The 12,660-nt window shown below is 62.0% G+C and overlaps 2 protein-coding genes across 2 annotated transcripts in view; both read right to left on the reverse strand.

Annotated features, from left to right (window-relative positions):
- Positions 1–948: 948 nt before the first annotated feature.
- On the reverse strand, positions 949–5,919 carry LOC149913311 (uncharacterized). Its single transcript, XM_090130116.1, has 3 exons — positions 5,653–5,919; positions 3,197–3,527; positions 949–1,292 (listed from the first exon to the last, which is right to left on the reverse strand). Exons 1-3 carry the CDS (start codon positions 5,901–5,903, stop codon positions 993–995), a joined length of 882 nt encoding a protein of 293 aa, XP_089986242.1. The 5' UTR covers positions 5,904–5,919; the 3' UTR covers positions 949–992.
- A 4,235-nt stretch (positions 5,920–10,154) lies between these two features.
- DCAF11 (DDB1 and CUL4 associated factor 11) overlaps positions 10,155–12,660 on the reverse strand; it is a 56,931-nt gene continuing 54,425 nt past the window's right edge. Inside the window, exons 13-14 of the mRNA XM_090130286.1 lie at positions 12,047–12,153; positions 10,155–10,324 (exon numbers count right to left, since the gene is read on the reverse strand). Of these exons, the coding sequence (XP_089986412.1) occupies positions 10,220–10,324; positions 12,047–12,153 (212 nt within the window). The 3' untranslated portion in view covers positions 10,155–10,219. The remainder of the gene's footprint in view (positions 10,325–12,046; positions 12,154–12,660) is intronic.

Raw genomic sequence — 12,660 nt, forward strand, 5'->3', positions numbered from 1 at the left:
CCAACCCCCCCCCCCCCCCAAGCCCCCCCACCCCGCACCCGATTGGCCGAACAAAGCCCCGCCCCCCTCCTCCCCCGACCAATCGCCGCACCCCAACCCACCCTGCCCCCCAAACCCGATTGGCCACCTTAAGCCCCGCCCCCATCCTCCACCCGACCAATCACCGCACCCCAACCTACTCTGCCCCCCAAACCCGATTGGCCACCTTAAGCCCCGCCCCCATCCTCCACCCGACCAATCACCGCACCCCAACTCCCCTCCCCCTCCCCCCCTACCCCGCACCCGATTGGCCGCCCTTAGCCCCGCCCCCCCATCCCAATTGGCCACTCTAAGCACCGCCGCCCAATCCGATTGGCCTCCCTAGGCCCCGCCCCCTCTTCCTCCCCCCGACCAATCACAACACCCCAACCCCCTCCCACCCCCCCCCAACCTCCCTAAAACCCCGCACCCGATTGGCCTGCAATAGCCCCGCCCCCCACTCCTCCCCCCGGCCAATCACAGCACCCCAACCCCCCCTCACCCGATTGTCCTCCCGAAGCCCCGCCCCCCAACCAGACTGGCAGCCCAAAGCCCCGCCCCCCATCCTCTCCCCGACCAATCACAGAACCCCAACCCCCTCCTACCCCCCCCACCAAAACCGATTGGCCGCCCTAAGCCCTGCCCCCCGACCCCATTGGCCACCCTAAGCCCCGCCCCCCAACCCGACTGGCAGCCCTAAGCCCCACCCCCATCCTCCACCCGACCAATCACAGCACTCAAACCCCCTCCCCCTGCCCCCCCACCGCACCCGATTGGCCGCCCTCAGCCCCGCCCCCCAACCCCATTGGCCACCCTAAGCCCCGCCTCCCCTCAACCCAATTGGCCGCCCAAAGCCCCGCCCCCCTCTCCTTCCCCCGACCAATCACAGCACCCCAACTCCCGCCCCCAACCCCCCCACCCCGCACCCGATTGGCCGCCCCAAGCCCCACCCCCCTCTCCTCCACCCCAACCAATCACAGCACGCCTAACCCCACCGCGGGTTTCCCGGGCGAATACGGGCAGCGAAACCACAGCCCATAGGTCAGCGCGTGCCCCGCCCACCCAAGCCCCGCCCCCAAACCTTCCCCAAGCCCCGCCCCCAATCCGGAACCGGAACCGGAAGAGCCGGACAGAACGGCCACCAGCGCCGCCTGCAGGACGAGCAGCAGAGCGGCGTTCAGCAGGAAGAGCAAAAAGTGCGGCGTGGATGCCGAGGGGGCGGGACTTCCGGTGTTTGCGGCCACGCTTCCGGTCCGGCGGACGTAACTTCCGGCCTGCGGAGGAGCGCTTCCGGTTGATGCCCAAACACCACCCGCCTCCCCACCCACGTGACTCGGCGCGCGTCCCTCCGGATGCCACTTCCGGTCTCGCCGGCGCGACTTCCGGCTTGCAGCCCGCCACTTCCGCTACCCGCCCTTTAACTTCCGGTTAAACCCCCATCTTGAACCCCCCCCCCCACGGCAGCCATCTTGCCTCACCCTACCCCCCCACAGCCCCGCCCCTCCGCCATCTTGAAACCCCGCCCACCTACGGCAGCCATCTTGCCCCGCCCCCCAACCCCCCCAACCCCGCCCCGCCGCCATCTTGAAACCCCACCCCCCCAGGGCAGCCATCTTGAAGCCCCCCCAAACCCCACGGCCACCATCTTGAAGCCGCCCTATTCCCCCACTACTTCCGCCCCACCGCCATCTTGACCCCTCCCATCCCACGGCAGCCATCTTGCCCCCCCCCCAACCACTCCCCGCCGCCATCTTGCCCCCCCCACCCAACCCCGCCCCGCCGCCATCTTGCCCCCCCCCATCCAAAGGCAGCCATCTTGCCCCCCCCAACACCTCCCGGCCGCCATCTTGAAGCCCCCCCCCACGGCCGCCATCTTGCCCCCCCCACCCAACCCCGCCCCGCCGCCATCTTGAAACGCCACCCCCCCCCCACAGGGCAGCCATTTTGCCCCCCCCCTCCCAACCCCCTTCCCTACCCCTCCCAGCCGCCATTTTGACCCGCCCACCCCCCCAGTCACCCCGCCCTGCCGCCATCTTGACCCCCTCCCCCCACACACAACCCCTCCTCCTTCCCCCCCCCCCACCCCCCCTCGCAGGGCGCCGCCATCTTGACCCCCCCCCCCACCCCCCACAACCCCGCAGGGCCGCCATCTTGAACCCCCCCCCCCCCCCAAAACCCCTCCTCCTTCCCCCCCCCCCCCCCGAAACCCCTCGCAGGGCGCCTCCATCTTGACCCCGCCCCCCCACCCCTCCAACCCCCTCGCAGGGCGCCGCCATCTTGCCCTCCCCCACCACCACCATAACCAACCGGAAGCGCCGCCATCTTGAAACCCCCCCACACACACAACCCCTCCTCCTTCCCCCCCCCCCCCCCCTCCAACCCCCTCGCAGGGCGCCGCCATCTTGAACCCCCCCCCACCCCCCCAACCCCCTCGCAGGGCGCCACCATCTTGACCCACCCCCCCCCCCCCCAACCACCACGCAGGGCGCCGGCATCTTGCCCCCCCCCCACCACCACCATAACCAACCGGAAGCGCCGCCATCTTGAAACCCCCCCCCACACACAACCCCTCCTCCTTCCCCCCCCCCCCCCCTCCAACCCCCTCGCAGGGCGCCGCCATCTTGGCCCCCACCCCCACCCCCCCAACCCCCTCGCAGGGCGCCGCCATCTTGACCCCCCCCCCACCCCCCCCAACCCCGCAGGGCGCCGCCATCTTGACCCCCCCCCACCCCCCACAACCCCGCAGGGCCGCCATCTTGAAACCCCCCCCCCCCCAAAACCCCTCCTCCTTCCCCCCCCCCCCCCTCCAACCCCCTCGCAGGGCGCCGCCATCTTGATCCCCCCCCCCCACCCCCCACAACCCCGCAGGGCCGCCATCTTGAAACCCCCCCCCCCCCAAAACCCCTCCTCCTTTCACCCCTCCCCCCCCCAACCCCCTCGCAGGGCGCCGCCATCTTGAACCCCCACCCCCCCCCCCACAACCCCGCAGGGCCGCCATCTTGAACCCCCCCCCCCCCCCAAAACCCCTCCTCCTTCCCCCCCCCCCCTCCAACCCCCTCGCAGGGCGCCGCCATCTTGAACCCCCCCCCCCCAAAACCCCTCCTCCTTCCCCCCCCCCCCCCAACCCCCTCGCAGGGCGCCGCCATCTTGGCCCCCCCCCACCACCACCATAACCAACCGGAAGCGGCGCCTCGCTCCCTCCGACGTCCCTTCCGGCGTCTTTCCGATGGAGGAGCTTTCCCAGCGGCCCCAGCTCCTCCCCCATGGCCAACCCGCACAGCACCAAGGCGAAAGCGTGAGGCGAAGGGTTCAAGCCGACGGCGGAACGGATGGAAGCGAAGAGAGGTGGGGCGGCGGCCGCCATGATGGCGGAAGTGACGGCGGAACGGGCGGCGGCGCGGCACAGCGCCCCCCAGCGGGCGGAGGCCGGGCGGACCAATGGCAGCGAAGCGACCAGCAGAGAGCCGACCAATAGGAACGTCAGGCGGCCCACCGAGGGGAGGAGCCGGCTGCGGGGAAAAGGGGGCGGGGCCAAAACAGGAAGGAAGGGCGGGGGGGGGGGTTGGGAGACTTAGGGGCACATGGGGACCCATAGGGACCCATAGGGACCCATAGGACCCATAGAGACCCATAGGGACCCATAGGACCCATAGAGACCCATAGACACCCATAGACACCCATAGAGACCCATAGAGACCCATAGGACCCATAGGGGCACATGAGAACCCATAGGGACCCATAGGACCCATAGGGACCCCATAGGACCCATAGGACCCATAGGACCCATAGGAACCCGTAGGGACCCATAGGACCCATAGGAACCCGTAGGGACCCATAGGACCCATAGGGACCCATAGGGACCCATAGAGACCCATAGAGACCCATAGAGACCCATAGAGACCTATAGGGACCCATAGAGACCCATAGAGACCCATAGAGACCCATAGAGACCCATAGGGACCCATAGAGACCCATAGAAACCCATAGAGACCCATAGAGACCACATAGGACACATAGGACCCATAGAGACCCATAGGAACCCACAGGGAGCCATAGAGACCCATAAAGACCCATAGAACCCATAGGGACCCATAGAAACCCATAAAAGCCCATAGGGACCCATAGGACCCATAAAGACCCATAGGGACCCATAGAGACCCACAGGGACCCATAACGACCCATAGAGACCCATAGGGGCACATGGGGACCCATACAGACCCATAGGACCCATAGGGACCCATAGAGACCCATAGGGACACATAGAGACCCCATAGGGACCCCATAAAACCCCATAGAGACCCAAAGCGACCCATAGAACCACTGGGATCCATAGGGACCCATAGAGACCCATAGAGACCCCATAGAGACCCATAGGACCCATAGGACCCATAGAGACCCCATAGAGCCCATAGATACCATAAAGACCCCATAGAGACCCATAGGGACCCCGTAAAACCCCATAGACACCCAGAGGGACCCATAGAGACCCCATAGACCCCATAGATCCCATAAAGACCCATAGAGACCCCATAGACCTCATAAAACTCCATAGAGATCCATAGGGACCCCATAACCCCATACCAACCCCATAATGACCCCATAAACCCATAGGAAACCCATAAAGACCCCATAACCCCATACCCACCCCATAACCACATACTGACCTCATAAGGACCCCATACCCACCCCATAAGGACCCACAACCCCATAAGGACCCCATAATGACCCCATATCCCCATAACCCCATACCCACCCCATAACCCCATAAGGAACCCATAACCCCATAATGACCCCATAACCCCATGATGACCCCATAAGGACCCCATAACCCCATAAGGACCCCATAACCACATAATGACCCCATAAGGACCCCATAACCCCATACCCAACCCATAAGGACCCCATACCAACCCCATAACCCCATACCGACTCCATAACCCCATAAGGACCCCATAATGACCCCATTGCTGACGCCACAACCCCATAACCCCATTGCTGACCCCATAGGGACCCCATAAGGACCCCATACCCACCCCATAACCCCATAAGGACCCCATAACCCCATAAAGACCCCACAACCCCATAAGGACCCCACAAGGACCCCATAAGGACCCCATAACCCCATACTGACCCCATAAGGACCCCATAACCCCATAATGACCCCATAACCCCATAAGCACCCCATAAGGACCCCATAGTGACCCCATACTGGCCCCATAACCCCATAAGGACCCCATAAGGACCCCACAACCCCATAAGGACCCCATAAGGACCCCATAACCCCATAAGGACCCCATAACCCCATAAGGACCCCATAAGGACCCCATAACCCCATACTGACCCCATAACCCCATAATCCCATGACGACCCCATAATGACCCCATAAGGACCCCATAACCCCATACTGACCCCATAACCCCATAAGGACCCCATAACGACCCCATAACCCCATAAGGACCCCATAACCCCATAAGGACCCCATAAGGACCCCATTGCTGACCCCATCCCCACCCCATAACCCCATAAGGACCCCATAAGGACCCCATAAGGACCCCATAAGCACCTCATAACCCCATAAGAACCCCATGACCCCACAATGACCCCATGACCCCGTGACCCCGTGACCCCGCTCACCGCAGCAGTGCATTCTGGGACGTCGTCCCCGCCGCGCCCGGCGCCGCCCCGCATCGCAGCCCGACGAGCAGCGCCGCCAGCAGCAGCTGAGCGCGGGGAAACGCGCCGCTGCCCAACGCCGCCGCCGCCCCGCCGCTCAGCGCCGCCGCCCCCGCGCCCAGCAGCCGCCACAGCGCCGCCCCGCAGCGGAGCCACAGCGCCGCCCCGCAGCGCAGCGCCAACGCCGCCCCGCAGCGGACGGACGCCATCATGGCATCATGGCGGCGGGGGGGGCGGGGGGGGAGGGGAGGGGATGGGGGGGGGGGGATGGGGGGGGTTTAGGGGGGTTTGTGGGGTCCGGGTTATGGGGTCCTTATGGGGTTATGGGGTGGGTATGGGGTCCTTATGGGGTTATGGGGTCCTTATGGGGTTATGGGGTCCTTATGGGGTTATGGGGTCAGGAATGGGGTTATGGGGTCCTTATGGGGTTATGGGGTCATTATGGGGTCCTTATGGGGTCCTTATGGGGTCCTTATGGGGTTATTATGGGGTCCTTATGGGGTCATTATGGGGTCCTTATGGGGTTATGGGGTCGACCCCATATGGACACAATAAGGACCCCATAAGGACCCCATAAGGACCCCATAACCCCATAAGGACCGGATAAGGACCCCATAAGGACTCCATTGCTGACCCCATAACCCCATAAGGACCCCATAACCGCATTGCTGACCCCATAACCCCATAAGGACCCCATAAGGACCCCATAACCGCATTGCTGACCCCATAACCCCATAAGGACCCCATACTGAGCCCATAAGGGCCCCATAAGGACCCCATACCCACCCCATAACCCCATAAGAACCCCATAAGGACCCCATAAGGACCCCATACTGACCCCATAACCCCGTAAGGACCCCACAACCCCATAACCCCATAAGGACCCCATAACCGCATAAAGACCCCATAAGGACCCCATAACCCCATACCCACCCCATAACCCCATAAGGACCCCATAAGGACCCCATAACCCCATAATGACCCCATAAGGACCCCATAATGACCCCATAAGGACCCCATAAGGACCCGCGCCCAGCAGCCGCCACAGCGCCGCCCCGCAGCGGAGCCACAGCGCCGCCCCGCAGCGCAGCGCAACGCCGCCCCGCAGCGGACGGACGCCATCATGGCATCATGGCGGCGGGGGGGGCGGGGGGGGAGGGGAGGCGATGGGGGGGGTTTAGGGGGGTTTGTGGGGTCCGGATTATGGGGTCCTTATGGGGTCCTTATGGGGTTATGGGGTTATTATGGGGTCCTTATGGGGTTATGGGGTCCTTATGGGGTTATGGGGTCAGGAATGGGGTTATGGGGTCCTTATGGGGTCCCTATGGGGTTATGGGGTCCTTATGGGGTCCTTATGGGGTTATGGGGTGGGGATGGGGTTATGGGGTCAGCAATGGGGTTATGGGGTCAGTATGCCACCCCATACCCACCCCATAACCCCATAACCCCATACAGACCCCATTGCCGAACCCATAACCCTATTGCTGACCCCATAAGGACCCCATAACCCCATACTGACCCCATAACCCCATGACGACCCCATAAGGACCCCATAAGGACCCCATCCCCACCCCATAACCTGATAAGGACCCCATAACCCCATAAGGACCCCATAATGACCCCATAATGACCCCATAAGGACCCCATAACCCCATAATGACCCCATAATGACCCCATAAGGACCCCATAAGGACCCCATAAGGACCCCATAACCCCATAAGGACCCCATAAGGACCCCATAAGGACCCCATAGCCCCATAAGGACCCCATAACGACCCCATAAGGACCCCATAAGGACCCCATAACCCCATAATGACCCCATAATGACCCCATAAGGACCCCATAAGGACCCCATAAGGACCCCATAACCCCATAAGGACCCCATAAGGACCCCATAAGGACCCCATAGCCCCATAAGGACCCCATAACGACCCCATAAGGACCCCATAAGGACCCCATAACCCCATAAGGACCCCATAAGGACCCCATAACCCCATAAGGACCCCATAAGGACCCCATAAGGACCCCATAGCCCCATAAGGACCCCATAACGACCCCATAAGGACCCCATAAGGACCCCATAACCCCATAAGGACCCCATAAGGACCCCATAACCCCATAAGGACCCCATAAGGACCCCATAAGGACCCCATAACCCCATAAGGACCCCATAAGGACCCCATAACCCCATAAGGACCCCATAAGGACCCCATAAGGACCCCATAAGGACCCCATAGCCCCATAAGGACCCCATAACGACCCCATAAGGACCCCATAAGGACCCCATAACCCCATAAGGACCCCATAAGGACCCCATAACCCCATAAGGACCCCATAAGGACCCCATAAGGACCCCATAGCCCCATAAGGACCCCATAACGACCCCATAAGGACCCGCGCCCAGCAGCCGCCACAGCGCCGCCCCGCAGCGGAGCCACAGCGCCGCCCCGCAGCGCAGCGCCAACGCCGCCCCGCAGCGGACGGACGCCATCATGGCATCATGGCGGCGGGGGGGGGGCGGGGCGGAGAATGGGGGGCGTTTAGGGGGGTTTGTGGGGTCCGGGTTATGGGGTCCTTATGGGTTCCTTATGGGGTTATGGGGTCAGGAATGGGGTTATGGGGTGGGTATGGGGTCAGCCATCAGGTTATAGGGTCCTTATGGGGTCCTTATGGGGTCCTTATGGGGTTATGGCGTGGGTATGGGGTCAGCAATGGGGTTATGGGGTCCTTATGGGGTCCTTATTGTGTTCTTATGGGGTCGACCCCATAACCCCATGAGGACCCCATAACCCCATAAGAACCCCATAAGGACCCCATACCCACCCCATAACCCCATAAGGACCCCATAAGGACCCCATAAGGACCCCATAAGGACCCCATAAGGACCCCATCCCCACCCCATAACCTGATAAGGACCCCATAACCCCATAAGGACCCCATACTGACCCCATAACCCCATAAGGACCCCATAACCCCATGACGACCCCATAAGGACCCCATAAGGACCCCATAACCCCATAAGGACCCCATAAGGACCCTATAAGGACCCCATAACCCCATAATGACCCCATAAGGACCCTATAAGGACCCCATAACCCCATAATGACCCCATAACCCCATAATGACCCCATAACCCCATAAGGACCCCATAAGGACCCCATAACCCCATAATGACCCCATAAGGACCCCATAAGGACCCGCGCCCAGCAGCCGCCACAGCGCCGCCCCGCAGCGGAGCCACAGCGCCGCCCCGCAGCGCAGCGCCAACGCCGCCCCGCAGCGGACGGACGCCATCATGGCATCATGGCGGCGGGGGGGGCGGGGGGGGAGGGGAGGGGATGGGGGGGGGGATGGGGGGGGTTTAGGGGGGTTTGTGGGGTCCGGGTTATGGGGTCATTATGGGGTTCTTATGGGGTTGTGGGGTGGGTATGGGGTTATGGGGTCCTTATGGGGTCCTTATGGGGTTATGGGGTGGGTTTGGGGTTATGGGGTCCTTATGGGGTTATGGGGTCCTTATGGGGTCCTTATGGGGTTATGGGGTTCTTATGGGGTTATGGGGTGGGTATGGGGTTATGGGATCCTTATGGGGTCCGTATGGGGTTATAGGGTCCTTATGGGGTCCTTATGGGGTCCTTCTGGGGTTATGGGGTTGGCAATGGGGTTATGGGGTTGGTATGGGGTCCTTATGGGGCAGCTATAGGGCAGTCATAGGGCCACTATAGGGCAGCTATGGGGCAGCCATAGGGCAGCTATGGGGCACATATAGGGCAGCTATAGGGCAGCTATGTGGCCACTATAGGGCAGCCACAGGGCCGCTATAGGGCAGCTATGGGGCAGCTATAGGGCAGCTATGGGGCAGCTATAGGGCAACTATGTGGCATCTATAGGGCAGCTATGGGGCAGCCATAGGGCAGTTATGGGGCAGCTATGGGGCGACTATCGGGCCACTATAGGGCAGCTATGGGGCAGCTATTGGGCAGCCATAGGGCCACTATGGGGCAACTATGGGGCCGCTATAGGGCAGCTATAGGGCCGCTATAGGGCAGCTATGGGGCAGCTATGGGGCAGCTATAGGGCCACCATAGGGCAACTATGGGGCCGCTATAGGGCAGCTATAGGGCCGCTATAGGGCAGCTATGGGGCAGCTATAGGGCCACCACAGGGCAGCTATGGGGCAGCTATAGAGCCACTATAGGGCAGCTATGGGGCGGCTATAGGGCAACTATAGGGCAGCTATGGGGCCGTTATAGGGCAGCTATGGGGCCGCTATGGGGCCGTTATAGGGCAGCTATGGGGCGGCTATGGGGCCGTTATAGGGCAGCTATGGGGCCGCTATGGGGCAGCTATAGGGTATCTATGGGGCAGCCATAGGGCCGCTATGGGGCAGCACCGCCCCTCGCCCTCCCGCCCCCAAGAAGCCCCGCCCCCACGACCGTGACGTCATCAGAGCGCGCCGCTCCCGGCGCCGTTTATTGGCCACAGCTGTTTTGAAACCGCTTTCCCCCCCTCCCCCCGTTCGGTGACGTCATCATCCCGCGCCGCCCCTCTGGCCGCCTCCGCGCCTTTCCGTGACGTCATCATCCGGCGACTCCGCTTCCGCTCCGAAATCCCAAAGGCGGACGGTGCCGTCCCACTGCCGGACCCACGGCGCCCCATAGGGAAACGTGGCGACCCATAGGGACCCACAGGGACCCATAGGGACCCATAGACCCCATAGATCCCATAGAGACCCCATACAGACCCATAGGGACCCACAGATCCCATAGAGACCCCATAGATCCCATACAGCCCCATAGGGACCCATAGAGCCCCATACAGACCCACAGAGACCCATAGGGACCCATAGGGACCCACAGATCCCATAGAGACCCATAGGGACCCATAGAGCCCCATAGAGACCCATAGGGAACCATAGAGAACCATAGGGACCCATAGACCCCATAGATCCCATAGGGACTCCATAGAGACCCCATAGAGACCCACAGATCCCATAGGGACCCATAGAGCCCATAGAGACCCCATAGAGACCCATAGAGACCCATAGAGACTCACAGAGACCCATAGATCCCATAGAGACCCATAGAGCCCCATAGATCCCATAGAGACCCATAGGAACCCATAGAGACCCATAGATCCCATAGAGACCCATAGAGCCCCATAGAGACCCACAGATCCCATAGGGACCCATAGAGACCCATAGGGACCCATAGAGACCCATAGGGACCCATAGAGACCCATAGAGACCCATAGACCCCATAGATCCCATAGGGACTCCATAGAGACCCCATAGAAACCCACAGATCCCATAGGGACCCACAGAGCCCCATAGACCCCATAGATCCCATAGAGACCCACAGATCCCATAGAGCCCCATAGAGACCCACAGATCCCATAGGGACCCATAGAGCCCCATAGGGAACCATAGAGAACCATAGGGACCCACAGACCCCATAGATCCCATAGGGACCCCATAGAGACCCCATAGAGACCCATAGAGACCCCATAGAGACCCACAGATCCCATAGAGACCCATAGAGACCCATAGGGACCCATAGAGACCCATAGGGACCCACAGATCCCATAGAACCCCATAGAGACCCATAGGGACCCATAGACCCCATAGATCCCATAGAGACCCATAGAGACCCACAGATCCCATAGAGACCCCATACAGACCCATAGTGACCCATAGATCCCATAGAGCCCCATAGAACCCCATAGGGACCCATAGAGCCCCATAACCACCCCATAGTCACCCCACTCCTCTCCCAAACCGGAAGTCCGCCCTTCCAGCACCCCCCCAAAACCGGAAGTCGTCCCCTTCCCCAACCCACACACCAAAAGTCCCTCCCTCCCACACCCCCGAACAGGAAGTCGTCACCATACCAAACCCCCAAACCGGAAGTCCCCCATCCACCACTCCCAAACCGGAAGTCGTCTCCACCCCCCAACCCCCGAACAGGAAGTCCATCTTTCCGACACTCCAAACCGGAAGTCGTCCTGCATCCGAAACCCCCAAACCGGAAGTCACCCCACCCTCTACCCCCTCAACAGGAAGTCGCCCCGTACCCCAACCCCCAAAGCGGAAGTCCCTCTCTCCCACTCCCCAAACCGGAAGTCATCCCCATCCCAAACCCCCAAACCGGAAGTCCCAGATCCAACGCCCCCAAACCGGAAGTCATCCCACCCTCTACCCCCCCAACCGGCATTCGACCCCAACCCCCAACCCCCAAACCGGAAGTCCCTCTCTCCCACTTCCCCAAACCGGAAATCGTCCCATCCCAAACCCACCAAACCGGAAGCCGTCTTCCCTCCCCCTCTTTTCCCAACCGGAAGTCCCTCCCCAAGGACGTACCGAGGCGCTGACGAGCCGCCCCCCGGCCGGATGCCAGCAGACATCGCGGACGCAGCCGCCGGGATGAGCCAACCTCCGCACGGTGGCGCCCGTCAGCACGTCGTACACTGCGGCCATGACGGAAGGAAGGGGGCGGGACCGGTGTTACCTCCAACTTCCGGCCGGAAGCCACGCCTCCCCCTTCCCCCCCCCCAACTTCCCACTTCTTCATTCATTCCCATCTCACTTCCACCCCGTAGGCAGAATGGGGGGGTTTTGGCCACGCCCACTTTGCCTCAGAGCCCAATGGGGTCGAGGCCTTTAAGCCACGCCTCCGGGCTCACTTCCGGTCAGAAGCCACGCCCCTTCATTCATTCGTTCCCGCCCACTTCCGGCCTGCCCGACGGATACGTAGAATGGGACTTTGGCCACGCCCCCTTTTCCCTCAGCTGACAAAAGGCCCAATGGGGTCGAGGCCTTTAGACCACGCCCCCTGGCTCACTTCCGGTCAGAAGCCACGCCCCTTCATTCATTCATTCATTCATCCATTGTTGCCCACTTCCGGCCTGCCCAACCCCTACGGAAAATGGCGGCTTTGGCCACGCCTACTCTCAGAGCCACGCCCACTGACTTAA

This window comes from Phasianus colchicus, chromosome 39, assembly GCF_987193195.1.
Source record: "Phasianus colchicus chromosome 39, bPhaCol1.hap1.1, whole genome shotgun sequence".
Lineage (NCBI taxonomy): Eukaryota > Metazoa > Chordata > Aves > Galliformes > Phasianidae > Phasianus > Phasianus colchicus.

What these genes read in the sequence shown, in the direction of transcription:
- LOC149913311 (XM_090130116.1), bottom strand. Translation starts at nt 5,903, where the DNA reads ATGATGGCGTCCGTCCGCTGCGGGGCGGCGTTGGCGCTGCGCTGCGGG. An exon ending in TCCCAGAATGCACTGCTGCG is followed by an intron (nt 3,528 to 5,652) that starts GTGAGCGGGGTC and finishes TTTTCCCCGCAG; the next exon opens with CCGGCTCCTCCCCTCGGTGG. An exon ending in GGAGCGAGGCGCCGCTTCCG is followed by an intron (nt 1,293 to 3,196) that starts GTTGGTTATGGT and finishes GCTCCTCCGCAG; the next exon opens with GCCGGAAGTTACGTCCGCCG.